This window comes from Echeneis naucrates, chromosome 7 (genome assembly GCF_900963305.1).
Source record: "Echeneis naucrates chromosome 7, fEcheNa1.1, whole genome shotgun sequence".
In the NCBI taxonomy this organism is placed as follows: Eukaryota; Metazoa; Chordata; class Actinopteri; order Carangiformes; family Echeneidae; genus Echeneis; species Echeneis naucrates.
This window is the reverse complement of record NC_042517.1, coordinates 1,285,157-1,311,804: the sequence shown is the minus strand read 5'-3', so window position 1 is coordinate 1,311,804 and position 26,648 is coordinate 1,285,157. Positions and strand designations below refer to the sequence as shown.

The 26,648-nt window shown below is 44.8% G+C and overlaps 1 protein-coding gene across 4 annotated transcripts; it reads left to right on the top strand.

Moving 5' to 3' along the window:
• gripap1 (GRIP1 associated protein 1) lies at positions 1-26,284 on the top strand. Of its 4 annotated transcripts, none has more exons than XM_029506895.1 (29): positions 1-137; positions 1,963-2,029; positions 3,165-3,226; positions 3,332-3,358; positions 3,741-3,848; positions 4,260-4,422; positions 4,684-4,850; positions 5,104-5,143; positions 8,054-8,124; positions 8,543-8,590; positions 8,692-8,723; positions 8,805-8,852; positions 9,026-9,125; positions 9,656-9,733; positions 10,251-10,343; positions 11,880-12,014; positions 12,243-12,338; positions 12,443-12,553; positions 12,747-12,848; positions 13,015-13,128; positions 13,680-13,757; positions 16,099-16,194; positions 16,752-16,808; positions 17,061-17,160; positions 18,536-18,666; positions 19,492-19,608; positions 19,873-19,966; positions 23,947-24,119; positions 24,725-26,284. In XM_029506895.1, exons 1-29 carry the CDS (start codon positions 90-92, stop codon positions 24,803-24,805), a joined length of 2,637 nt encoding a protein of 878 aa, XP_029362755.1. In that variant the 5' UTR covers positions 1-89; the 3' UTR covers positions 24,806-26,284. The 4 variants fall into 4 exon arrangements, with proteins under 4 accessions (XP_029362755.1, XP_029362753.1, XP_029362754.1 ...); XM_029506893.1 differs by having other exon boundaries at positions 7,958-8,124; XM_029506896.1 differs by lacking the exon at positions 1-137 and adding an exon at positions 1,533-1,634 and having other exon boundaries at positions 7,958-8,124.
• Positions 26,285-26,648: the final 364 nt, after the last annotated feature.

The following is a 26,648-nucleotide window of genomic DNA, read 5'->3' as shown; positions in this document are numbered from 1 at the left end:
CCTCCTCTCTGCCGCTGTCCTCCCTGTTAGCCGTTCCGTCTCCTCCGCTAGCTTAGCCTGCTGGCTAGCAGCCCTCCCTCCAGGTAAACATGGCCATGTCGCAGGCTCTGTCAGAGGAGGAGTTTCATCGGATGCAGGTGAGAAAAACACGGCGGTGGTTTACCGGAGGGTCGGGGAGGAGTGGGGGGCTGACACGGTGTCTGTTAGCCCGGATGAGACACCTGTCATTGGGCGTTAGCTGCACCGAAGCTAACCGTTGGAGGAGGATGTGAGCAGTTAACGGTTAACCTGCCGTTAGCTCGTTAGCTCGTTAGCTCGTTGGTGCTGGTGGAGGGGGGTTGATTTGACGATGCCAGGCTCGGCACCAGCTGGAGTTTTACATTACCGATTTAATTAACGATCAAATTCCGATTTCATTGGCGGTTCACGGCAGCTAGCTCGGTATCTACAGCAGAGGCAGCTCAGCTCAGCTTAGATTAGCTTAGCCTCGCCTCCTGCACTCTGGAGCTAGCTGGAGTTAGCTTCCTGTTGCTAACCCTCGGCCCTCTCTGTGTGTTGGCTGACATGATGGAAGCCACGGGAGAGTCACGGGGTCCTGGAGGTAACACACCCAGCTGTGTGTTTGTGTGTGCTCGGCGGCTAACAGCGTCAGCTAACACACCTGTTAGCATGGTGACACTGCTGGTGTTTACGCGGTGAGGTGAGCACATCTGGATGAAGCCGATCGGTCCTGCAGGTGCGGACAGGTGTGATCTGATCATTACAGATCAGCTGCAGGTTGTGTTGATGTAGTCTGTCTCAAGTTGTGTTCCTCAACATACTGCTGTGTGTCTGCAGTTTGGATCTTTTGGTCCAAACTCTGACTGATATCACCGTTTGTCTGCTCTGGTTTGTGTTCAGTTCTGTTCTTTATAACAATATTTACAGACACACAACCAGAGCAGTAGACAGAAGAGAGGACGGGCTTCCTTCAGGTGACACAGACCTGAACCAGACTCAGGGTCTGGTTCTCTCTGGAGAATAGATTAGAGAGAAAGATTAGCAATAGAAGGGAAGCAAGGGTGGTGGAGCAAGCACAGAGGAGTATAAAAATAAAATAAAATAAAAATTTTAAATAGATAAATATATATATATATATATATATATATATATATATGGGGGGGGTCTGACAGAGTCAGAGAGAGTGACAGTAATAATAGTATTATAAACATACACAATATTTGGGATCAGATCCAGTGATCCAGGAAGGACCTGGACTAGACTGAATAAACTGGGTTTGAGACCACCAAATGATCTGAACAGGTACACACATGAAGTCAAATCCGTTTATGAGTCACTGGTGTTCTCAGGCTGATGATGTTCTGCAGGTCAGCCGACAGGAAGGGAGGCATCCTGTCATATTCTTCACTCACTGCTGTGTTCATGGACTCAATGAACAGAGAGGAACAAACACATCACACTGCCTTGGTGGCCGGCCACAGCAAACCTGTCCTGTGGTCACCGCGGTGACCAAATATCAAACACACCTGTCCCGTACACATTGCTCATACAGATCAGTTATCACGGCAGATCAGGTTTTGGTCTTGTTACCTGGTCTGCACCAAGGCTGGATTGACCCCACCTGAAGGAACCAGGTAAACACACTGGTGATCACAGGATTCATTCAGTGAGCCTCGAACCCCCAGAACCCCCGCTGTTAGGTGATCCCTCTGTCATGTCAGCAGAGAGAGGGGTGGTGGTACCTGAACTAACCTTCCTGACATACAGCAACTGCTTTTGTGTTTAACTGATTTTATATTTTATTTGTTTTGCTTTGTTTTTTGTGTGGCGGCGGGGTGTGAATATTGAATGAATGAGTGTTAGAATAAGTAAAAACTGATTACAATAAAAGGCTGAAAGAGGAGAGGCAAAAGTTGATTTGATGGAAGGTATTAATTTGCGTGTGTGTGTGTGTGTGTTCAGGCTCAGCTGCTGGAGCTGCGGACTCAAAATTATCAGCTGTCTGATGACCTCAGGAAGAACACGGCAGGTAAAACGCTTGTCACTGATGATGATGATGATGTCATTGGCGTCTGTGTTATTTGAATTTCCAGTCAACAAGGTTGCAGCTTCACGATAACGATGTGAAGAAACAACAGACATGAACATCTGCAGTTTGTTCGTTTAGACCCATTAAATTTCCTCTGAGGTCTGAACAACACAACACACAATGGTACACAAAGTGATACACACAATAACAACTAGCTCTAGCTGAATCCATCATGATCACACAAATAAACATTATGTCCAATAGCACAAAGGTTTAGTGATTATTGATTCTAAAAGCTTCTTATATCATTATTGTTAATATTGTTTGATTAACGTTTTAATACACACATGCATATATATATATATATATATATATATATATATATATATATATATATATATATATATTTATTATTTTCTCCTTTAATTGATGAATCATTTATGCAATTTCAATAATTTGTTAAAAAAGAAAAACTTCTCATAGTTTTTTCCCTTTATTTTCATATTGATGGAACAGGTGTGAGATTAACTACCAATTTCCTTCTGTTCTGTTCCATTTAATTTTATTGCTGACCAGGTATCTTACAAATAAATCTTATTTGATTGGACATGAGACATATAGAAACCATGGAGACGCTTCTAAGAACGAGGAAGTAGAAACAGGTTTCACCACACAGACTGTCAGGAAGAGTTCAGCCTTCACTTGGAGTCAAACAGCAGAGAAACAGGAGGAACAGCAGGAATCCGAACATCTTATCTCTTCTTCACTTTGATAAAGTCAAATACTGCTTTTCTTCTATAATCTATTAATCTGAACTCAGATCTCTGTTTGACTTCTGATTTATTATTTTAGATTTGATGTTACTTTATAATAAATGCAAGAGAATCAAATACATTTAAATACCTAAGACTTTGAAATGAAGAAACTAAAGTATAAACACTAGGGGCTGAAATGTATCCCAGCATGCATTGGGTTAGGTGTAGAGGGACACACTGGACAGAGTGTCTAAAAACCAGTAAATCACCTATCAGTTATTTAATTGATAGGTGCTTCAAACTGCTGACTGAATCTGCTGTGTGTAGAAAAATCTATCACTCAATCAGTTTGAACTGAAGCGAGTATGTTGATGTTTCAGAGCTGAACTCCGTCCGTCAGAAGAATGTGGTTCTGGAAAGAGATTTTGTCAAGGCACAGAAGGTAACAAATATAATGATGAGCTATCATCAGTAGTAATCAAACAGCTTCTAGTCTTTTTCAGCTGCGGTTCATTGTACAGATCTTTTTTTGTTTTTATCTCCTCAGGCTCTGAATAAGAGCAAGAAAGCTCAGGTGAGTCCACTTTGTCTTGTTACCATGGTTACCTCAGTTCTACAGCTCCCTCTGCTGTTCATCAGCTGCACACACCGATGTTGGTCTTTGATATTTGAATATTTGTAACTTAATGACCTATTTTCTCCCTCTGACTGTTAAATAACACCAAAAACACTTTATTGAGACACATTTTATAGACATGACGCAGTTCAAGAGAAAATTACGGAAATTGTTAAAAAAATGGGGAAAATATTCTAAATGTTCAAAACCAGACAAATACACTTTCTTTATTGGAGTCTTTCAATTGCTGTATTCCTTTTTTATCAGTTTTGTATATTTTGTTTTGAATCGCTGACACCTGAAGCCTTCATTCTGACTGACTCGTGCTGTCCTCTTGCAGGAGGTGGACGCTCTGCTGAGCGAGAATGAAATGCTTCAGGGGAAACTCCACAGTCAGGAGGAAGACTTCAGGCTGCAGAACAGCACATTGATGACCGAGCTGTCCAAGGTCAGTCCGAGTCTGCGGGTCAGGACTGCCAACACATCCACATTAGACTGTGAGCTGTCACTATGAAGCCTTGAGTCTGTAGTTTGTTGAAGCCGGAAGAAACAATGTCTAAATTGTAAGAATAAAAAAATGCATGATTTGTAAAAATATATGTATATATATTTTTTAAGCTTTTTATTCCTTCATCAAAAAGTAGTGAGAAAGAGACAGCAGGGTCAGGGAAGGGTTACATGCAGCAAATGGCCAAGCGTTGGACTCAAACCCAGACTGCTGGTGTTCGGAGGACATGACCCACCAAAGCTACCACTCCATTTCAAAGATTTTTACCTTTAAAACAGCAAAGCGACCCCACTGTGGAGGAAACTGTTTCACACGTCTAACCCTAACCCATATGACTGTTGTGTTTTCCAGCTGTGTACACAGATCGAACAGCTGGAGCAGGAGAACCAGGGCCTGAAGGAAGGAGGAGGAGCCTCTGTACCAGCAGCCCCGCCCAACCCCGCCTCCAACCCTGTTGATGGAGAACTGCTCCGCCTCCAAGCTGAGAACTCCACTCTCCAGAAGAAAATGAAAGGTTTGCATGTATTCTGATGTGTTGTATAACCCTGTTTTATCCCTATTAGTTGTTCTAATCCGTCATCTTTTCATTGGTGACTTTAATTAAAAGTGCAGTTTAAATATGTTTATGGCTGTTACCATATGAACATGTAAAAGGCCTTAAATTATTATTATTATTATTATTATTATTGTTATTATTATTATCTGTCCATGGAATCACATTCAGGTCAAACCTGACTATGTCTTACCGTCATACTGAATTGTGATTCCCCTCCAGCCCTCCAGGAGCGCTACGACAAAGAGCTGCAGAGACAAGCCGTTGCCCAGGGCAACCAGAATGCGACTACAGAGACCGATGGGTCAGCCGGTCCCAACGGAGTCTCTGATGTCACAGGGCAAGGGGAGGAGCCAGCAGCAGAGGGAACCAATGAGCGACTGGAGAACGTGAGTGTTCCTTGTTTTTTCTGAGCAGCTCTGATGTTGTTCCATGAACAGCAGTGTTTCTGTATCGGCCAATGGCATTATGGGAAAAAACTCTGGTTCTCAAACTCTTTCAGGATTTGGCCGCTAAAGTAAAACTGATGGATTGCCTACCTAACCTGGGGATCAGCTGTTATTTATTGTGTTGACAGAGTAAAGACAGAGGCATGGACAATGTGGCTCTGACGGGTTAAAGGATGTTTTGTGTCGCTTGCAGACGGAGACCCAGCTGGAACAGACAGAGAAGCAGTTACATGGTGAGTCTCTTCTTCTTTCCACAAAAGAATGAGTCCTGTTCTCTCGTGACATTCTCTTGTTCTCTGGTCTGACTGAAAAAATACGAAATAATCGATAAATAAGTCAAAGGACATGACCAAAACCTAAACCAGCTAATCTATGCAAAATCAGGAAACACTTTACATCGTGCTTTAAATTAATTTCTATCAACTAAAATTAATATTTTTTATTATGAATAAGAATTATTGGGTTATTTGTCTTTTATTTAGACCAGTTTCAGTTCATCGGTAACAAAATAAGCTGTATTGATTGATTTAAAACAGCAAATACGCATGATCCACATAAGCCTAACACACATATTGTGTAAAATAACACAAGTAAACAAAGGAGACTCACAATTTTACAACAAAAATATAAACACAACTCTGCCCTTTTTTCTCATGAGTTGAAATGAAAGATTTCAGCAGGTTTTCCTCTGAAATCAGAGTCAGACATCATTGTCCCATCACCTGACACATGTGTTGTTACACAGCTGGATTCTTGTACAGGTGTGTGTTAGCATAGTAAAGCAGGTTTGAGATGATTTCAATCCAGTTTCTGTCTCACTGCACATCCATAAATGCCTTTTTAAAATAAAGTTACAAGTATTGGCACAGCTGTGCAGACATTTAATCAACATCCAAAATTGAACAAGAGAAAAACAAGTGTTGTGTTTAAATTTGTGTTAACCAAGTAAAGGATCTTCTGGTTTTGTGCTATGCCATATTTGTTTGTTACCTCCATGTGTGTTTGCTGCCTGTATGTTTAGTGTGGAAGAACACAAAGTATGAAAACACATCCATGTGTCCTCATGAACTCTCAAAGAGGATGTGAAATTTGTGTTAACGATTGTGGGTCTGTCAGTAAACATTTGCGTTGATTTAACCTCCTCAGTCAAAGGTGCAGTCACAGACCAGTGAACCATCTCATGAAGAGAGACAGGACAATGAGCTTAGCTTGCTGCTGTTTTCTTCCTTCACGCTTTCACTTGACACAAACTGTTCAGATTTACTCTGAAAATCAAACAGGAAGTCGTTGTGTCTTTGCTTGGTTTGATTCTGATCTATTTAATGTAAATCGTGGAGTTTTTGTAGGAAGGGGTCAGTCTGGTGTTGTTCTATATTTCAAACCAACAGTGTGTTGGTCCGTCTCCCAACATGTGCCATCCTTTTTAAAGCTCCAAGCTCATTGGCTCCGACTGAGATAAACTCTGACACACAGACACGTAAACATAGAACATCACCAGAGTTGTGCTTCAACTTGTGTTGTGTCTTGTGGCTCAGTGAACAGACTTTATTGATCCATTTCAGTCAACCACCAATAATCAAACCTCAAAGGACCAAACTGGTCGAGTGAAAATTAACCTGCAGAGAATCGAAACCTGATATACAATAATAATTAAGGGTTAGTCAACATTTCCTGTCACAGTGATGGTTTTTTTGTGTTACTGAGGTGCTTTCAAGAACACCAGTGATGCTGGGGATACTCAGGCTCTCAGAAATCATCCAGTCCTGATGCTAATTGAGTTTTGGAAATGAATTTGTGGTTGTTTACTTTATTAATAACAAATACCAAAACTTCACAGAGCCTCTCATATGAGAATCCTCACAATTTTCACAGTAAAGTCAACTTTCACAATTAGGAGTTTGATTACTGTAGAACTATATGACTTACTTTTATACTTTACTATACTATATACTATACTTTACTATACTTTACTTTATACTTTATATGAAACATTTTAAATTAAAATTTTCATTGTATGCTATTTGATCATTTGGCCGAATTATGTATTTGAAAAAAATACATCTTCACAGTAGAACAATAACAATATTCAGTACATATGAAATTATTAATTTTGTTTAATTTGATTTATTCAGCATTTACTATTTTAAGCCTCCATAGAGCTGAAGATTTTTATAAGTTGGTTGAGAGAAAATTAATCAACAGCTTTCACTGAATTCATTTGTTAGTTTTTTTTTTTAATATAACTCCATAAAATTCTCAGTCCAGTATTGTGTGTCAGTGTCATTGAGCCTCTGCAGTTTGATTTTTTTTTTCTCTTTTTTTTTATTTTTATTTTTATTGAAATGGCATCTGAATGAAATCGGTCTAAAATCTGTTCAGAGTGTTTTTGTAAATTGTTGCTTGTTACCATAAATTCTCAAATACTGTCCACAGACCCGGACCTGGTCTACGGAAAAAATGTTTAATTCAGCCCATTCTGCTCCTGCTGGACCAGCATCTGGCTCTGATTTGAATATTTATGGTGACCTTGCAGCCGGTCTTTACTGAAGCGTAGAGCAGCTAGCTGGCTCAGGGCAGACACACACTACAATCTGACCCAGTCAACAACTACTGTTGTTAACTCCTGAAGCCTTCCAGAATTATCAGGACTTGGACCCTGAATTATGAGTCAGGCGTTTTCTGGCAGGACTGCAGCCGAATTTAAAGGTCTGAACAGTCTAAAGGTAGACCTCCATGTGGTCTTTGAATCTAAATCAGCTCCACATTCTGTACTAAAACAGTGAAGGTGTCAAAGCTCTCAGTCAACAGAGAAAAGCTCACACTCTGATGGATGAACATGGTGCCAGTGAACGCACCTCAAGAAACCAACTCAGTTGACTTTACGGCTCAGCTAGAAAATCCCTGACTCCAACCTGGTTAGGACCCCCACCCTCCTCCCTGCTCCCTCAGAGAAAATCCTTCAGGCATCGTGACAGAGTGTGACAGGCGCTGTGTAGTGTGTGTCTGGCCTAACAGACTGCCCCTGCTGTGTGCGGCGCCCCCTTTAGGCCTGTCAGAGAAGAGCGTAGAGAAGATTGTAGCTAAGCAGGCAGCGCTAGGCTGGTCGGCTGCTCTCTGTCCAATAACTCACTGCTTTGGACCAGAGCTGGAGATGGCACTGAACACTGAGCAGGAGGAGAAGAGGCTGCTGAGGGAGCAGATCCACAACCTGGAGGTATGACACACAACACAAACGCAATCTGACACAACACACAAACACTCACCCCATGTGTTTTCATGGTCATCAGATAAATAACCACCAGCCCAGGTGAATATTCTACTGCTAAATGTGAACTAAAAACCATCAGGTGAACTCCAGGACCCGATTACATCATTGATTGGCATGGTTACAGCTACTACAGTGCACACCTCTGACCTCTGACCTCATCCAGACCCAGGTCTGGATGAGGTCAGAGGTGAAACAGAGAGGATGCCACAATGTTACCAGGTTTAATATCTCAATTATATTTACATTTATTTAAGTCTGTATCATAAAATGCATAACATTTATGCAAGTGACCTACAAAGAGACTAACACAAATAAGGAGGAACCATGTACAGTCTGAGGAGACTAGCTGTCACTCTGTCTGCAGGCATCCAAACAGGCTGAGATCACCAAACTGCAGGAAGAGGTGACAAAGGTAAAGATCAGTGGCCGACTGTTGAATTATGTAATTGTGAAGTTTTGTTGATATGAAAATGTTGATTTTGTGACTTCCTGTCTGTCTTACTCCTTCTCCAGCTGTCGGACAAGTTAAAGAAGAAGCAGGAGAGGTGAGAGCAACAGAAAATAAATTAAATCAGTCTGATAATGATGACGAGGACGACAAAGATGAAGTTTGTGTCTTTCTGTAGTTTTCAGCGTCTGCAGGGAGAGAAGGAGGCTCTGTACAACGACAGCAGGTCAGACATACAGCATTACTACTGTTAATACTACAACACTCCTGTTTGCCCTTCTCTTGTCAGTGATACTCCCTATATTGTAGGTGTCGTATTGTTGTTGCAGCTGTGTATGTAACCGCGTTACTATGATGTTACCATGCTGTTGCATTGGTGATGATCATGATTCTGTGCAGGACAAAGATCGATGAGATCAACCAGAGGAAAGAGGACGAGCTGAAGGCAGCGAACATCCGAATGCAGAAACTACAGTCAGACGTCCTGGCAGCCAATCAGGTCAGATGGCTCAGACTGATCTTTTCTCTGGACTTGACGTCAGACCTGCATAATACATCAAATTTTCCATGAAAACACAACATGGCCAAGTGAAATATCCAAACCGCAGGAGTTGGTATTTTTATGATCACTATGAAATCTGCAGCAGAGATGCCCAGACCATGTTCTCCAAATGTTAAGGAGCATGATTGTTTGGTACTATAAAGACGACACATTGTTTGACATTTTGAAATGAGCGTTCAGGTGGAAATCCAGCACCAGGCACTGGATGTGTGGGGTGTACATCACAGCTGCTCTGTTTACATCAACCTTGCTGACATGTTGAATTTGTCTTTGAGTTAAAATAATGTCTGATTTACTAAAATGTCTCTCACTTATATCAGATTCAGCCTGGTTACAAAAACTGCAGTGAACTAAAGTATTTAGTTTTAACGTTTTACCAATTATTGAAAATCAAGTTTCAAGTTTGGTTGATGGTGTGTCTGGCATAGCTGCTGCTGTGAGACTGACAGACTTGTGTTTGTGTTCAGCTGACAGCAGAACTGAAAGAGCAGCTGCAGAGCAAGGACAAAGAGCACGAACTGGCTCTGCACACACTGAAAGACCAGGTACAGCATAAAGACACACACACATTCAGAGAACTAGAGTGAGTGATGGTGGATTATGAAATGGAACATGGAAGTGACTGACGAACTGAAGTTCACACGTTCTGCAGCAGGAGCCTGAAAGACTAGACCCGAGGCAGAGGTGGACAAGTTAAACCAGCAAGGCTACTGTTAAAAAGTGTCGCAGCATCTGTGTTTTTTACATTTTGGTCTTCATCGGACAGCTCTGTGTCAAAATGGGAAATGAGAGATTAGGAAGTTCGACAAAAACATACAAAGATGCTTTGTGTATCACTACTGGTGATTTTTCTTCTCTAATCCTCCTCCGCTGTTCTTTATCTCTTCTTTTTCATCTTATTTTGTCTTCTGTATTTGTGTTCTTTCCGATGTGTCTCTTTGCTTATATAATTTTCTCGTTCCCTTTGGCTGGCGTTTGATTGGTATCGGTTCTTTTTGCTCTGGTTCCTTCTGCCTTGACCTTTCTCTGCTGCCCCCTACCTGTGGCTGGCCGGTGCTGCAGGTAGCCAATCAGAGTGCAGTCAGTCAGGAGCAGGTGGACAACATCCTGCAGGAGAACGATGCTCTGAGGACAAACCTAGCTGCTTTAGAACAGGTAATAAACCTGCAGAACATCGTCCAAAACAGAGTTCAGTGGACTGGCCTACCTGCTTTCAGGAGAACATTAACTCCAAATGCTCCACTATCTCTGGGGACTAACCCAGCTGCTTTAGAACACATAATTTTCCTGTAAGAAGGTAAATTTTCTACAAAGAACAATTACAGTGTTGGAAAAAGTACTGTACCTTAAACACCAACACTATTTGGGGCAGTTTTAGACTCACAGAGTTAAAACCTCACTGACTGTGGAATTGTAAACCATCTGACAGGAGAACTCTGCTCTGAGGACGACTCTGTGTGCTCTTGAACCTTGAACAGGTCTTGGACTTTAGGTAGAACTTCTATAGAACCTGTTCTGAGCCTAATTTTGGACAGTACACCTACCAGCATTGGTCCTAAGTCGTACACTAATCATTTGAAACGTTTTTTAAAATCTGTAAAACTGACAGTACTAATGATAGAACATCTAGAATGGTACTGTTATTCAAAATACAATGAATGATTAGTTGAGGATTACCCCGATTAGAACTTCATGTTGTGATCAGTGTCAACCAGCATCCTTAGAAATCATCAGGACTTCATAGATCCCACTTATCCACCTCCACTTACTGACTTTACTCCATACTTCTTACTGACTGTCACCTACTGTCCCCACCTGCCATCACCTGTCACCACCTGTCCCCACCTGCCATCACCTGACATCATCTTTCACCACCTGTCACCTACTGTCACCTACTGTCACCTACTGTCACCTACTGTCACCTACTGTCACCACCTGTCACCACCTGTCACCACCTGTCACCTACTGTCACCTACTGTCACCACCTGTCACCTACTGTCACCACCTGTCACCACCTGTCACCACCTGTCACCACCTGTCACCTACTGTCACCTACTGTCACCACCTGTCACCTACTGTCACCACCTGTCACCTACTGTCACCTACTGTCACCACCTGTCACCACCTGTCACCACCTGTCACCTACTGTCACCTACTGTCACCACCTGTCACCACCTGTCACCACCTGTCACCTACTGTCACCTACTGTCACCACCTGTCACCACCTGTCACCACCTGTCACCACCTGTCACCTACTGTCACCTACTGTCACCACCTGTCACCTACTGTCACCACCTGTCACCTACTGTCACCACCTGTCACCACCTGTCACCTACTGTCACCTACTGTCACCACCTGTCACCACCTGTCACCACCTGTCACCTACTGTCACCACCTGTCACCACCTGTCACCTACTGTCACCTACTGTCACCACCTGTCACCTACTGTCACCTACTGTCACCTACTGTCACCTACTGTCACCACCTGTCACCACCTGTCACCTACTGTCACCTACTGTCACCTACTGTCACCACCTGTCACCTACTGTCACCACCTGTCACCACCTGTCACCACCTGTCACCACCTGTCATCACCTTTCACCTACTGTGATAGTGTCATTATCGACATCACCAAACTAACAGTTTCCCTAAAAAAGCTGAGGATAATTAAAGTTGTTGGATCGTGTTTAGATCCAAACGGTGAAGACGCAGGAGGTGAATCTGCTGCGTGAGCAGCAGGAGGCGCTGACGGCAGAGCTGCAGCAGAGACGAGCTGAACAAGAGAGTCTGTTAGCTCAGAGAGACGACCTGGACTCCCAGCTGCAGGTGAAACACACATATTTACAACATGACATTATTACACTTTTCTTTGGTTACTAAGGTCCGCAGTGTTTACACCTATAAAATCTGAAAAACTCTAATGACTTTTTTTAATGAGCTAATATAAAGTGAACAGTCTTTATAGAGTGGCATATATAATTAATTTAAACAACATTGTTTGATCAGCACGTGAATAATGATACAAACAAAGTCTCTGTCCTTGCTCTCCAACAGGAATCCAGCTTTGCAAACAGGAAGTTGTTGGAGCAGTTAACAGAAGAAGGACAAGAGAAGGAGAAGCTGATGAGAGAACTGGACGAGGCCAAGAAGGTCCACACAAATAAACTGAGAAAAAAACACAATGGACATTTTAGTTTCTGTTGTTAGGGTGGATCATCACAGGTGTGTGTGTCTGTGTGTGTGCGTATGTGCAGACAGCAGAGAAGAGGAAGTCCATGTTGGATGACATGGCCATTCAGCTGAACCAGGAGAAGTCAGACCACAAGGAGGCGCTGTCAGACCTGAAGCTGCAGCATGAGAAGGAGGTGAGAACAAGATCTGGTCCTCTTCAGTTGGCTTGCTTTTTTTGGTTCTTCTCTAATACGTTGATGTTTTTTTCTGTTTTTCTCTATGTGTTCTCCCTCCCTGCTTCCGATCTCTCCTCACCTTGCTTCCTTTACCTTCCTTATCTCCTCTCTCCTCTCCTCCCTGTCCACCCCTGTCCACCCCACCTTCCAGGTCCTCGGGGTGAGGGCCCGGTATGAGAAGGAGCTCCGAGGTCTCCATGAAGACAAGAATCGCTCAGAGGAGGAGATTCGACAGCAGCTAAGAGATGAGAAGGTCACAAGGGGGAGACAATGCGGGTGGAGGAAATAGGACATAGTAGGAAGTAGAGAAGAAATGAGCTGGGGGCTGAGGAAGTGATAAAGAAGCAAGAGAAGTAGGGAAGAAACTAAGACTTCTTGATTTCAATATAATGCTTCTAAAAGTCTAAATCTGTCTTCAGGCTCGGACCAAAGAACTGGAGGGTCTTCAGCCAAAGGTGGAGGAGCTTCAGGCTCTGGTTCAGTCCATGGAGGGAACCAAAGGCTGGTTTGAGAGACGACTCAAGGAGGCCGAGGTCAGTCTGACTCTTGACCAGTTACCAGTGAATGTGATAGAAAACAAGAATGTTTAATTAGGCCTGAGTCAATGAAAAGAACAAGAAATTGCATTATCATCTTCATCAGCTTTATCACTAACTTCCACATTCTTAAAACCAGTTAACATCATATCCACACGCTCTGCTTTGAATAGTTATGATGGAGAAAACTGTTGAAGAATGAGTGAAGTAATAATTTCAGAATCAGAAATAATGAATGACTCTCCTGGAAAAGAGTTGTTCTTTACAGATAGTGCAGACAGACTGTTATCCAGCAGAGAACACAAACACAAACACACACACACACATTTCTTCTACAAGTAGAAGTGGAAATAGAAATATTGCAAGAACATGTGTTCATGATTTCAGAATCTTAGGTTTTTGCTTCCATCTGCCTATTTCCTCTGTGATTTCCTATTTCCTGTGTGATTTCCCATTTCCCATCTTATGTCTTCCTGTCTCCTGTGTGTCTGTCACTTCAGCCTCAGTAAAAACTTACTGTTGGTCTCTGTGTTTCTTTGTGCGAACAGGAGAACATTGAGAAGAATTCTCTGGAACATCAAGAGGAGGTCAAGCAGCTGAAGAGAGTACACACACTTCAGCTGGAGGTACACACACACCACACATACAAACACAAACACATGGATTTTCAAAAAAACATGTTTCTGGAAGCATCTTTGTAAAAAAATAAATGTACGTGTGTGGGGGAGTTTGTTTATACACATTGTTTGTGTAGGTGTGTGTGTGTGCATGTGTGTTGAATTTTGTCCAGCTCTAATTGAATGTGTGTTTCTAATTAAAGCCCTGTAGTCTCCATGGTAACTTGGGGAGGACAAATCGTGTTAACAGCAGATCAGAGGAGGAGGCTGGTGTTAAACTGACAGTCTGTTCCCAACACGACCTGTCACTCTCTTCAACTTCCTCTTCTTCTTCTGCCTCTTCATTTGGCTCCCGCTGTTGAGTAGAATCGTTTTGATCGTCATCAGTTAACGTCGTGAGAAACCTGAATCATATCAGGCTTTCATGTGACCCCCTTTCGACTTTAAACAAGATCCAGATCTCCTTAGTGCTGGCCTTTTTCTTGTCATATCAGGCGCCTCTTGAAGTTTCTAAAACTTAAGTCCTGAGTGTTAAAGAGGCCTCGTGTCAGGAGTCTGGATTATACAGCGGGCCAGCAGAGGTTCAGGCCTCATTGTTGTTGTGAAGCACAACCTGCAGTGCATCATGGGATGTGTCAGTGTTGATGTAACCAATTAGATTACCAGACTGACTGGTCCCCACATAGTTGTATGAAATCCTTTGGGGAGAACCTGTTTCCTCAGAGAACGACTTCACAGAGAAGAGTGTATGTGTGTGTTATCTGTTGGATAACAGCCTTGCACTAAGAGCAGAGTGAGGAAACTTAATAGGAAAAGTTAATTAATGATAGAGGAAGTCTAATTAGCAGAAGGTCGGGAGCTCGGCAGGTGCTCCGCTTGGCGAGGGTTTGGTTTCAGTATCGTTTCCTGTGAGTGAACGCTGCCAGAGTTAAAACTCACACAGGAAACTGTCAGGAAGCCTAATGTGGAGCAGCGTGTGCTGATGATGGACAGATGTGATTGCAGCCATTCACTCTTACTTACTCTCAAACGCCATAAAACACTAGATGTGACAAGATGATCTGTCACACACACTGTGATAAAACATACACAACCAAAAATGACCCGATAACATCAACATGTTGTCCAGAGTTTTTGTTACAGTGGCGATACAGCTCACCACACATCAGGATCTCTGCAGGTTTCCTCAGTGAAGCCTCTGAGAGCTTGAAAAGCTAACATTTCTTTTAAAGCTCTTAAATCTCCTCTCCCTGCTGTAAAGTTTCAGTCAGACATTTGTTAACTCCCGATTAAAGTAGGAATCAGCTCAATTTATTTGTCTCCAGAGCACATAGAGATGGAAAATCATGACCAATGAGACACAAACTGTGCACATGAGAACAAGAACATGGGAAGTGAAGACATTAAAAAAATAATATTTCGTAATGTTAAATTGACAACACATTTTGTAGAAACATTGGTGAAGATCCTCTCCCTGCAGTAAAAGCTAAGTGGCTGTGACGGATCAACCTGAGGAACTGAACTGTCCTCTTTCAAACACACCAAATTTCTAATTTCTCCTCCTTTTGCCAGGAAACAATCTTCATCTCACCGCTCACCTCTGTTGTAGCTTAATTTGCAGTTGTGTTGACATATCTGTGCTTCCGTAGGTGACAGTACAGAAAGAAACGCTTCAGCCAGTTACACATGTTTATTAATGAAGCTGCTGATCCAGGTCTCATTAACGTGGTTACTGAAACCTACAGGGAAGGTTGTCACGCAGTCATAACACATTGAATGTCGCTCTATTAAATCTAACATGATGTGGTTCATCCTCCACTGATCACCTGCACACACCTCTGCCTCTGTTTCCTCTCTTCTGCCAGAGTGATAAAATCGAGGTGCCTCGGAAATTAACATAAAAACTCATTTCTGCTCCTTGAGGCGTGTGAATGTGTGTGTAACTGTTGCTGATTAAGATGTGTAACATTACAGGGAATTAACCGGCGGTTGTTTTGCTCCCGAATGACATGTTTCTATGTCCATCAGGTGGGCGGCTGTAGCCTGTGGGTGTTTTTAATGTAGATTTTAGTCAAATTAATTAGCAGCAGGGGATTAGAGGAGAATTAAAAGCAGTTTTTTGTATCTTAATCTCCAGTCAGATGGATTAAGAATGAGGCAAATCACTGGAGGTGAAGGAAGATGTAGCTGGTTTAAATCTTTATTAGACTTTGTTTGACCAGGAGAGCAGTGCTTCACTCCTCCGTGTCAGGTCTTTGTTTCTGCTCCAGATGTGATGAACGTCTGTTTGCGCCGGGCTCCTCCACAACCCATTACCTCTGTTGACCCGCTGTCTGTCCATTTCATACAGGACAAGCACTCAGAGATGGAGGGCCTGAAGCAGCAGCTGGTGGAGATGGAGAAACAGAGGGACGAGCATGGCAACACCATCGGAAAGCTCAGACAGGTAACTGTTGGTCAGTCCTGGTCTCATCTGCTGAAACGAAAAGAAATGAGCAGATTTACACGGAACCTCTTGGTCGACACTGAGATTTTTTACTGGAAGCTGCGACCAGTCTGAAGGTATCAGATCAAACTGACCTGTTGTTTCGAGATATTAGCGTTGATATGGATATCAACACTAATAAAACACTGAAAGGGCTCAAATCAGGACCTTCAATATAAATGATGAACCGTTAATATAGAATTTAGACCTTTAAAGTCAATGTGAAGCTTTTGTAAATGTCTCAGAATCTGTAGAAACTGCAGACAACTTTAAAGAGCAGCCAAAGAACCGTCAGTGTTTTTGTCTTTATTTTGCTTCTTTATCATCAAGATGTTCACAGTGTCTGCTCCAGAAAGAGGCTTTTTAAATAAATTCATTTTATACAATGATATCAACCTCAACAGTAAGCAGATTTACAGAATAAATAGTAATCTATCTAAGTCACTGGTTTGGGTAAAGAAGCTGCCTCAGCATCACACACGGCTCTTCAGTTGTGTTTCAATCTGCTCTGTCTGCAGGAGATAAAGGACACTGTGGATGGACAGAGGATCCTGGAGAAGAAGGGAAGTGCAGCGGTGAGTCAGAGGTTCATCTGATAGACAGAGACAGACAGATGGAAAGAGACATACTGTGGACAGACAGAGACAGATGATGGAAAGACAGGCTGATGGATGACGGTCAGACAGTAGAATTTGAATAGAGATGAGAGAAGTATATTTTCCAGAGTAATTCAAGAGCAGCAGGGCATGGAAAATAATAATTAGAAAGTAAATCCCTGGTTGTGTGTGTGTGTGTGTGTGTGTGTGTGTGTGTGTTCGTGTTCGCAGCTGAAGGACTTGAAGCGGCAGCTGCAGCTGGAGAGGAAACGAGCAGACAAACTCCAGGAGAGACTCCAGGAGATCCTGACCAACAGCAAGACCAGGACAGGTAGCTGCACGCCTGAGACCTCACTGTGTCATCAAATCTGGGCTGTGTTCTTCAGACAACAACCCAGATGATCCTAATCCTGGAGTCTGAAAGCCCTGAACAGATGCTAACAGGCTAACGTGCTAATTTAAACCAGCCAGAGCCAAAGTCCTTAAGTCCTTATTGCTGAGAGGTCAGATAAAAACTTTTTTACCAAACCAAAGTGCGTGAATGTTTCCCAGTAGACAGCGTTCAGGACTTGCAGTTTTCTTTTAGGGCCAGATTTAAATTCTTTGTGTCCTGAAAGGAATGAAAGTGGCAGCAACTGGTGATGTCTCCAACTGAAAGGCTTACAGTTTATCACCTCAGAGGTCAGACAGAAGCTAAATGGCGCTGGAAGCTGCTAAACACCGGTGCAGTGCCATAAATGCTCCGGGAAGGTGTGAGTGTGTGTTGTGTGTTTGTGTGAGAGAGAGTGAGTGAGGGGCCGCAGTGTGACTGGAACGTGGCCGGTGGGGCCAATAATCTGCAGCATGCTAATCCTGCGTCAGGAGGTTCTGGCTCAGCCCGGAACCTTCTGCTTAATATTTAATACCGTGCTCTGGTTCCCAGAGCTGAGGTGGACACACTGGCGTCTGTTGGCACAACACACAGACACACAAAGAAATACACATAAATACAACAGTCACACACAACCGCACACTCAGTCACTTTATGTTCGTCCCCCTTAAATTTGTTTCCCCCACATTTTTTTTTTGCCTCTCACCTTTATTTTTGTTTCTTTTTCTTCATAGAGCATCCACACTATAGTCGCTTTTATGAAGAACACACACGTTCTTTGACACAAAGACACACACACACATTCAGAGCGGTGCAGGACAGTCCTCTGCTTCATGTATAATCTATGAGTAGTTATGAATGTTTAAAAGGCTCTTCTGCGCAAACCTGAGAATCAGACATTTTAAAGTAGCCTACTTATCTCCCTGCCCATTCCCACCACCTGCTTTAAAGGGAGAGAGGATGGTCCGCTGCCTTAAAGGGACAGTCCAGTGCAGGACAGGGACAGTCAGAGACAGCTGACCTCATAACAGGGATGCCCTTGGTCTTACAGGGACAGTCCATTCATGGCCGGAGGTGGTGGAAATTACAGGGACACAGCCACACTTGATGGAGGACCCCACAGATTATGAAGACCAGTAAGGTAGACACAGGAACAAATGGTCCCCCTCAGATTGGTTCCTGGTCCTTTAAAAGTGACGCTCACACTAAACCGGCATATTGTGTTTATTATTTTCCAACAAAAATGTAGGATATAATGACGTAGAGAAGGTGAAAGGGTCATGGACTTCCTGTACTGTTGGTGGACCTGGTCTCAGACTCATTTTCTCTGTCTCAGGGCTGGAGGAGCTGGTTCTGTCCGAGATCAACAGTCCCAGTAGGACCCAGCAGACCGGAGACTCGTCCTCTGTCTCCTCGTTCTCCTACAGGGACATGATGAAGGAGCCTCAGCCAGCCAATCAGAACAAGGTAGGTAGAGGCGCCACGAGACAAAGTGGAGTGCTATGTTACTGCATGACAGTTCAGGGTCATGACCTCCCTGTTATGACATCTGTTACCGTGGTGATGGCACGTGGAGCTGTAATGTCCCACGATCTTCCTCCCTCACTTACAGACTTTAGATTTAAATGTCTTTGGTTTAGTTTCATTATACCTCATAATTATTCTCTCAAAACTTCATTTGCTGCTTTTTTTTTCCCCACTGTTGTCACGGTGACTGTGTGCGTGCACGTAGTCCTATCGATAGAAACACTGTAAATAGAGCCGACAGGTTTGGTTTATGTAACCGAGCGTTTCTGTCAAAACATGAAAGTGAGCAGAGTCAACTGTCGGGTTAGTTTACTGCGGTGGTCTGGTCGTCATTAGCAACAGCATCACATGACAGTGAGGGTGTGATGTGTTTGACTTGCTCTGACAGCTGAGACAGAGTCCTGCGTAACAGTGACTATGAAAACACAACAAGAGGAAGGACAGATAATCAGAGTCTGAACTCTGTAGAGGATCACGGGGGGGTCCATCCTGCTGATAATTTAGACACACCCATGGTGACGCTGCTCACCACTGCACCTCCCAGCAGCACAACATCATTATCAACACAAACCTTCACAGCTGGTTCACATAGAGCTGGATAAATCTTAAAACCTCTGCCTCCTGTGTGTTTTTATTTTGAAAGTCCCAACATGGACTTTCGGAAGAAGTTTTCTTTATGATGTTTTTCTGTTCATCATCGACCAACTATCTGTGATGACGGTCACGATGACGATGATGATGATGTGTTCTACCTTCGGCTCTCAGTCTGGAGGAGGAAGTCCTCAGTCCCAGCGTCCAGCTGAATTATCTGACGACGAGGTGGGGGAGTTGTTCCAGCGTCTGGCCGAAGTCCAGCAGGAGAAGTGGATGCTGGAGGAGAAGGTGAGGAGCTCTCTGTTACCATGACGACCACACGTCACATGTACCCATCTCTGTCCCGAGTGTTTCCAGATTATTTCAGCTCCACAGAAAAGACTCTTTGACCATGACAGTCCCCCATTTTGGACACCTGTGACTGATCGTCCCAGACTGGTGGAGCTCATTAACTTATCAGCCTCATCCGTGTTCTACATATTTACATCATAAAATCTGACAAACTGACCTGTAATTAGAAAACAAAGATATATTTTTTTCCCTCTGTCTCAGGTGAAACATCTGGAGGTGAGCTGCTCATCCATGGCTGAAGACATCTGCAGGAAGAGCGCCATCATAGAGACATATGTGATGGACAGCCGCATAGGTAACGCACACACAGAGGATGGTGGGTGGGGTTATTTCATGTTTGCTGCCCAGCCGTGGTCAGTTGGAAGCAGGTGATAGGTCCAATCTGTGTCACGTGGTCAGTCAGCTGATCACCTGTGGACTGGTCAAGAAATTTTAAGAGCTAATCATTAGCATCAGTAAAAAGGACAATAATAAGTCCATTAATTATCTTGTGTCAGTTAACCAAGCAGAGAAGACCGGTCCAACTGCATCATGGGAGTTGTACGGTCTAGTCTGTTTTGAGTTTGTTGCTCCTCCTCCTTTAATCTGGAGCCAGACGTCCTCACTGAAGGACCTGTAGCTGTCACTGCTGTTGTCTTCAAGTCTGACTCAAACTCTGAAACTCTGCTGGGTGTGGACCGATGATGTCATTCAGCGCTGGGTCAGCTGGCTCAGCACGCCATTCGTCTGACAGTGACACTTCATTACGGCCACTTTAATCTCCTGCCTCAGCCTGTGCGCGCACACACAGTTCAGCCTTTGTCTCTTCTCAGAGACTCAGGTGACAAACTCACCTGCCGGCTCGTGAGTCTGCAGCTCTCACCACATGTGTTGTTACCACGGCTCACTGGACGGGATCTGTAGAGGAGTCGGATCCACCCGAAGGGACAGTTAGGAAACCCGACCCCTCCAACACACCATAGCTGTTGCTAAGCAACACAAACTCAGGTGTGTTTTCATCGTCTGTTAAAGTCTGTGTCTGTGACAGACACGAAACACTCAGGTGTTCCTCTTGTCTCCTTGACGCTCATCACCATGGTGACCAAACAGCTGAGGTCTGTAGGTTTCTAACCTGATCGATCAGTTTGATTGATCAGGTGTTTTCTCAAAAGCACACGATTAATGTGAAAGCAGTTGCTCCAAGAGTTTTCTTTCCTCGTTCCTCTCCTCCTCTTCATCTTTCTTTCTACCATTCCTCCTGTTGTTACCTCCTCCATCATCCTCTCCTCCTCTTTCCTCCACCCTCCTCTCCTCCCCCCTCTTCTCCTCTCTGTTCTCTCTCCTGCTGTTTTTAATTTCATGTTTCACTGACTTTAACTCTCATTCTCTCCCATTAACACTGAAATGATGTGAAATCTAATGAGCAGTAAAACCCTGTTTTGTGTGTCTGTGTGTGTGTTTAGTTAAGACTCCTCTTGAGTGTACTACAGTTTTTGTAACCTGATGCTGGGTTGCTAGGCAACACCATAGATAGAGCAGGAGGAGGTTTAGTGCCTTGCTTCGGGGCCTCCCAACATCTGCTGTTCGCTGATCGCCTTGACTCTCTGGAATATGAGATGATCAATAAATAAAATGGATCAGACTGATTCTGCTTCTTATTCTCACCTGCTGTCCTCTCTGGCTCCTCCTCTTCTCTGTCACCTGGTTTCACATGCCCTGAAAACTTTGTTCACAAAGTGACGTTTAAATAAACTTTATATTGTCATTATCAACATGATGCTAAAAAGAAACTGGATTTTTATGGAAAACTATGTCATAGAGAGGGGAGACACAGGACTCTGGACTCTGGACCCCTGTCTCTGGACCGCTGTCTCTGGACTCTTGTCTCTGGTCTCTGGACTCTGGACTCTGGACTCCGGTCTCTGGACTCTGGTCTCCGGTCTCTGGAGTCTGGACTCTGGTCTCTGGACTCCGGTCTCCGGGCTCTGGACTCTGGACTCTGGTCTCTGGGCTCCGGTCTCCGGTCTCTGGACTCCGGTCTCTGGAGTCTGGACTGTGGTCTCTGGACTCTGGTCTCTGGACTCTGGTCTCTGGACTCCGGTCTCTGGACTCCGGTCTCTAGACTTCGGTCTCTGGAGTCTGGACTCTGGTCTCCGGACTCCGGTCTCTGGACTCCGGTCTCTGGACTCCGGTCTCTGGACTCCGGTCTCTGGTCTCTGGTCTCTGGACTCCGGTCTCCGGACTCTGGTCTCTGGTCTCTGGTCTCCGGTCTCTGGACTCTGGTCTCCGGTCTCTGGACTCTGGTCTCTGGACTCCGGTCTCTGGACTCTGGTCTCTGGACTCCGGTCTCTGGTCTCTGGTCTCTGGACTCTGGTCTCTGGACTCCGGTCTCTGGTCTCTGGACTCTGGTCTCTGGTCTCTGGACTCCGGTCTCCGTTCTCCGGTCTCTGGTCTCCGGTCTCTGGAGTCCGGTCTCTGGTCTCTGGACTCCGGTCTCTGGACTCCGGTCTCTGGAGTCCGGTCTCTGGAGTCCGGTCTCTGGTCTCCGGACTCCGGTCTCCGGACTCCGGTCTCTGGACTCCGGTCTCTGGACTCCGGTCTCTGGAGTCCGGTCTCTGGTCTCTGGAGTCCGGTCTCTGGTCTCTGGTCTCTGGACTCTGGTCTCTGGACTCCGGTCTCCGTTCTCCGGTCTCTGGTCTCCGGTCTCTGGAGTCCGGTCTCTGGTCTCTGGACTCTGGTCTCTGGACTCCGGTCTCTGGTCTCTGGACTCCGGTCTCCGTTCTCCGGTCTCTGGACTCCGGTCTCTGGTCTCTGGACTCCGGTCTCCGTTCTCCGGTCTCTGGACTCCGGTCTCTGGTCTCTGGACTCTGGTCTCTGGACTCCGGTCTCTGGTCTCTGGACTCTGGTCTCTGGACTCTGGTCTCTGGACTCCGGTCTCTGGACTCTGGTCTCTGGACTCCGGTCTCTGGACTCTGGTCTCTGGACTCTGGTCTCTGGACTCCGGTCTCTGGTCTCTGGTCTCTGGACTCCGGTCTCTGGTCTCTGGTCTCTGGACTCCGGTCTCCGGACTCTGGTCTCTGGTCTCCGGTCTCTGGTCTGCGGACTCCGGTCTCTGGTCTCCGGTCTCTGGTCTGCGGACTCTGGTCTCTGGACTCCGGTCTCCGGACTCCGGTCTCTGGACTCCGGTCTCTGGACTCCGGTCTCTGGAGTCCGGTCTCTGGTCTCTGGAGTCCGGTCTCTGGTCTCTGGACTCCGGTCTCTGGTCTCTGGTCTCTGGACTCTGGTCTCTGGACTCCGGTCTCCGTTCTCCGGTCTCTGGTCTCCGGTCTCTGGAGTCCGGTCTCTGGTCTCTGGACTCTGGTCTCTGGACTCCGGTCTCTGGTCTCTGGACTCCGGTCTCCGTTCTCCGGTCTCTGGACTCCGGTCTCTGGTCTCTGGACTCCGGTCTCCGTTCTCCGGTCTCTGGACTCCGGTCTCTGGTCTCTGGACTCTGGTCTCTGGACTCCGGTCTCTGGTCTCTGGACTCCGGTCTCCGTTCTCCGGTCTCTGGACTCCGGTCTCTGGTCTCTGGACTCCGGTCTCCGTTCTCCGGTCTCTGGACTCTGGTCTCTGGACTCTGGTCTCTGGACTCTGGTCTCTGGACTCCGGTCTCTGGACTCTGGTCTCTGGACTCCGGTCTCTGGACTCTGGTCTCTGGACTCCGGTCTCTGGACTCTGGTCTCTGGAGTCTGGACTTCACTCCTCAGGATATGAACAGCTGGTCTCCAGATGTGGAACCAACCTGAGTTACTGGTGTTAAATATTTACAACACACATTCTGCCATGTCAGCACCTGTTGGTGTGTGTCTGTGTGTGTCTGTGTGTGTCTGTGTGTGTCTGTGTGTGTCTGATGAACTGCTCCATAAAACCTCATTGTCTCTTAGTTTTAATCAGAATGTCTTTTATTTATTTTGGGTTTTTTTTCTCATTCTGTCTCCCTTTAGGTGTGTGTGTGTGTGTGTGTGTGTGTGTGTGTGTGTGTGTGTGTGTGTGTGTGTGTGTGTGTGTGTGTGTGTGTGTGTGTGTCATGTGCTCTCTTTTCCTTTCGTCACATTCACCCTGACGTTGGATATTCAGAGACACTAACCCTTTAATTGAAGCCAGACTGTATTGAAGTCTATGGGAAAATGTCCCTCCTCCTCCTCAGTAAATGTTTTCCTGATGACTTTCTGGTTTCAGTGTTCAATACAAGATGATGTTCACTTTTTAAATGATGGTTTAGGACTTCATCCTGTAAATAACTCCTCGTCTCCTCAGATGTGTCAGGCAGTGCGTTTGGGGGTCACAGCGGCTCTCAGGGGGACCGAGGTGGTCTGGGCTCCGTCCTCAGAGATCTGGTCAAACCAGGAGACGAGAACCTGAGAGAGATGAACAAGAAGCTGCAGAACATGTTGGAGGAACAGCTGACCAAGAACATGCACCTGCAGAAGGTAACGCACGCACGCACACACACACACACACACACACACACACACACACACACACACACACACACTAATGAACACGCCAGGAATGATGTGTGTGCGTGCGTGTGTGTGTGTGTGGTTGGTAGTGGTAACGGTTTCCGTGACGATGAGCATGGATGAGTGTGTGTTTGTGTGTAATGCGGTTAATTCGTTGCAGGGAGTCAAGTTGTGTCTTTAGGAGTGTGTCGGAGGACAGATCGCCCAGAGGGGGGTCCAGGTCACACACACACAGTCTGCGGTGACCTTGACTAACACAAACTGCCTCCTGTTTCCGCTGCTGTGGAGTCTTGAGATCTTTAATAAGTCCAGACTAGCCGTCCGACCACCTGAGGCTCCGCCCCTCCAGGACTTGCATTTGTCAGTTCGATTGACGGTGAATTGATCCGTCTAACTCGATTGGGTTGACTGTGGAGGTCAAAGGTCACTGCGATGTCGCAATCACACTGTTGGCCTAAGAAGTCATCCACCAACACTGACACGTGTCTGACAGTTTAAATTAATGAAGGTCAAAGGTCAACTTCTCTGTGACATCATTAGAATCAACTGATTCTCTCTTCCTCTCTCCTCAGGACCTGGAGGTTTTGTCCCAGGAATTAGTCCGTCTCAGTAAGGAGAACAGTCCTGGTGGTGGTGCAGCTGGGTCGGGATGAGGCTATCACCTGGACCCATCTGCCCCCCCCCCACACAACCTCCCCGTCTTCATCACTATTCTTCTTCCCAGCTGGACAGTGTGGGCTGGGTTCAGACTAACACCTGAAACCAGCATTTCTTTCTTTCCCATTCATCATCAGGCTCTGACTACTGTCTGGAGTCTGCCTGCTGGGCTGTGACTAAATGCTGGAATCCTTCATCTGTTTTTTAAAAGGCAAGAAAAACGCTTCGAACTGAAGATATATAAAATAAATCTGACTTCCAGGCGAAATGGAAACCTCAGAAGTTGAGCTCAGCTCATTTATGTTGCTTTTGAATGTACTGTAATTAGAATGCACCGCTCTGGCTACAACCTGGAACACTGACAATGTAAAAGACTAATGGTTTCCGTTGTCACTGACTGTAAATCTCTGCTTATGCTGGCCGTGGTTTCTCCCGATGGGCCCTGGCTATGCTCTGGAAAACTGACTGAATATGTTGCTTTATTGGATCATGACTTCCTGGGGCCGGTCTATGTCCTGGACTGAGCCTGTCACATGATCAGAGGTAACAGCTGAGTGACGTTCACCCTTCGCCAACGGACAGCGAAGGATCTCTGACGCTTCAGTCTCCAGCTGTTACACTCACATTGTTGTCTTTGTGTTTGGCTGTGGCTATTTCCAGTCAGCTGATTTACATCCCTGGCATTACAGCGACATGAAGCTATTTTGCATCCCTCCTTTTATTTATCTCCTCTCAGATTAGTTGGGGTACAAAAACGGAGGGACGGGATCTGGACTCCACATGTGAAGGTTTTAATCCATCAACAGCTTAATGAGTTCAACTGTTTTTAATATTAAAATCATGTAGTCAGCATTCAAGGATGGAAAACCTGGATCAGCATCAGGATCTGGATTTTCTCACCACAAAAGTTCTGTTGTAGTATTTTCTTTGTGGCCTTTTTCTGGATATTTTGATCCATTTCACCCTGGGATGCAAAATGGCTCAACGAAAACTCAACGCTAGTGTGTGTGTCTGATTTTGTTTGGTTTCTGTTGAATCCGTTGTCTATCTGCCGGGCCGTGTCTACGTCTTGGCATAGATGGCACTAATTTCTCCCTCACTGGCCACTTTCTGCTTTCGGGGACACCGAATGATGCAAAAAAAAAAAAAAAAAACAAAGCTGAAATGATCAGCTGGGTCTACTTCCTGCTTGAGATTATTTTGAGTGTCGTTAAATCTGCTTTTATGATTTTTTTTGTAAAAAAAAAAAAAAAACAACAACACCACACACACATATGAGTGTGTGTGTGTGTTGAACACTTTGTTTTGGGTTTATTTCTGTTTGCCTCTCAGTCCCAGCTTTGTTTTTTTGTGTGACTGTATATATATTTCTGCTGATGTGACTTTAACTGTACGAAGAATCAACTTATCTATTTATGAGACTGATCACGACGCTAATTATTCTAATGATGTGAAAATATAAAAGGCTGTCTGGAGACGTCGTGTCCGTGTCCGTCTCTGTTGTCAACTCCTCGGCTCGAGGTAAAAATGATCAGATATCAGATGTTGAGGATTCAAAACAGGAAGTGATGTCATCACAATGCAATCAAACCTCACACAACAACTAACACTGAACTCGGACTCAGGCCGATCTGGTTCTCTGGTTTAAATTCAGTAGAACAAACACTGAATCAGGTTCCAGACCGGACCGGAGACACTCAGGTTCAGAACTCTAACCCTGTTTTCCCTGAACTGAAAAACAAAACAACATGGTGGCTGTAGCATAAAAAAAATCTAATAGCTGAATCTGAATTAATAATTAGAATTAGATTTATTTAAGGTCCTTGTTCAGTTTATGAA

What these genes read in the sequence shown, in the direction of transcription:
- gripap1 (XM_029506893.1), top strand. Translation starts at nt 90, where the DNA reads ATGGCCATGTCGCAGGCTCTGTCAGAGGAGGAGTTTCATCGGATGCAG. An exon ending in AGGAGTTTCATCGGATGCAG is followed by an intron (nt 138 to 1,962) that starts GTGAGAAAAACA and finishes GTGTGTGTTCAG; the next exon opens with GCTCAGCTGCTGGAGCTGCG. An exon ending in TTAAAGAAGAAGCAGGAGAG is followed by an intron (nt 8,724 to 8,804) that starts GTGAGAGCAACA and finishes GTCTTTCTGTAG; the next exon opens with TTTTCAGCGTCTGCAGGGAG.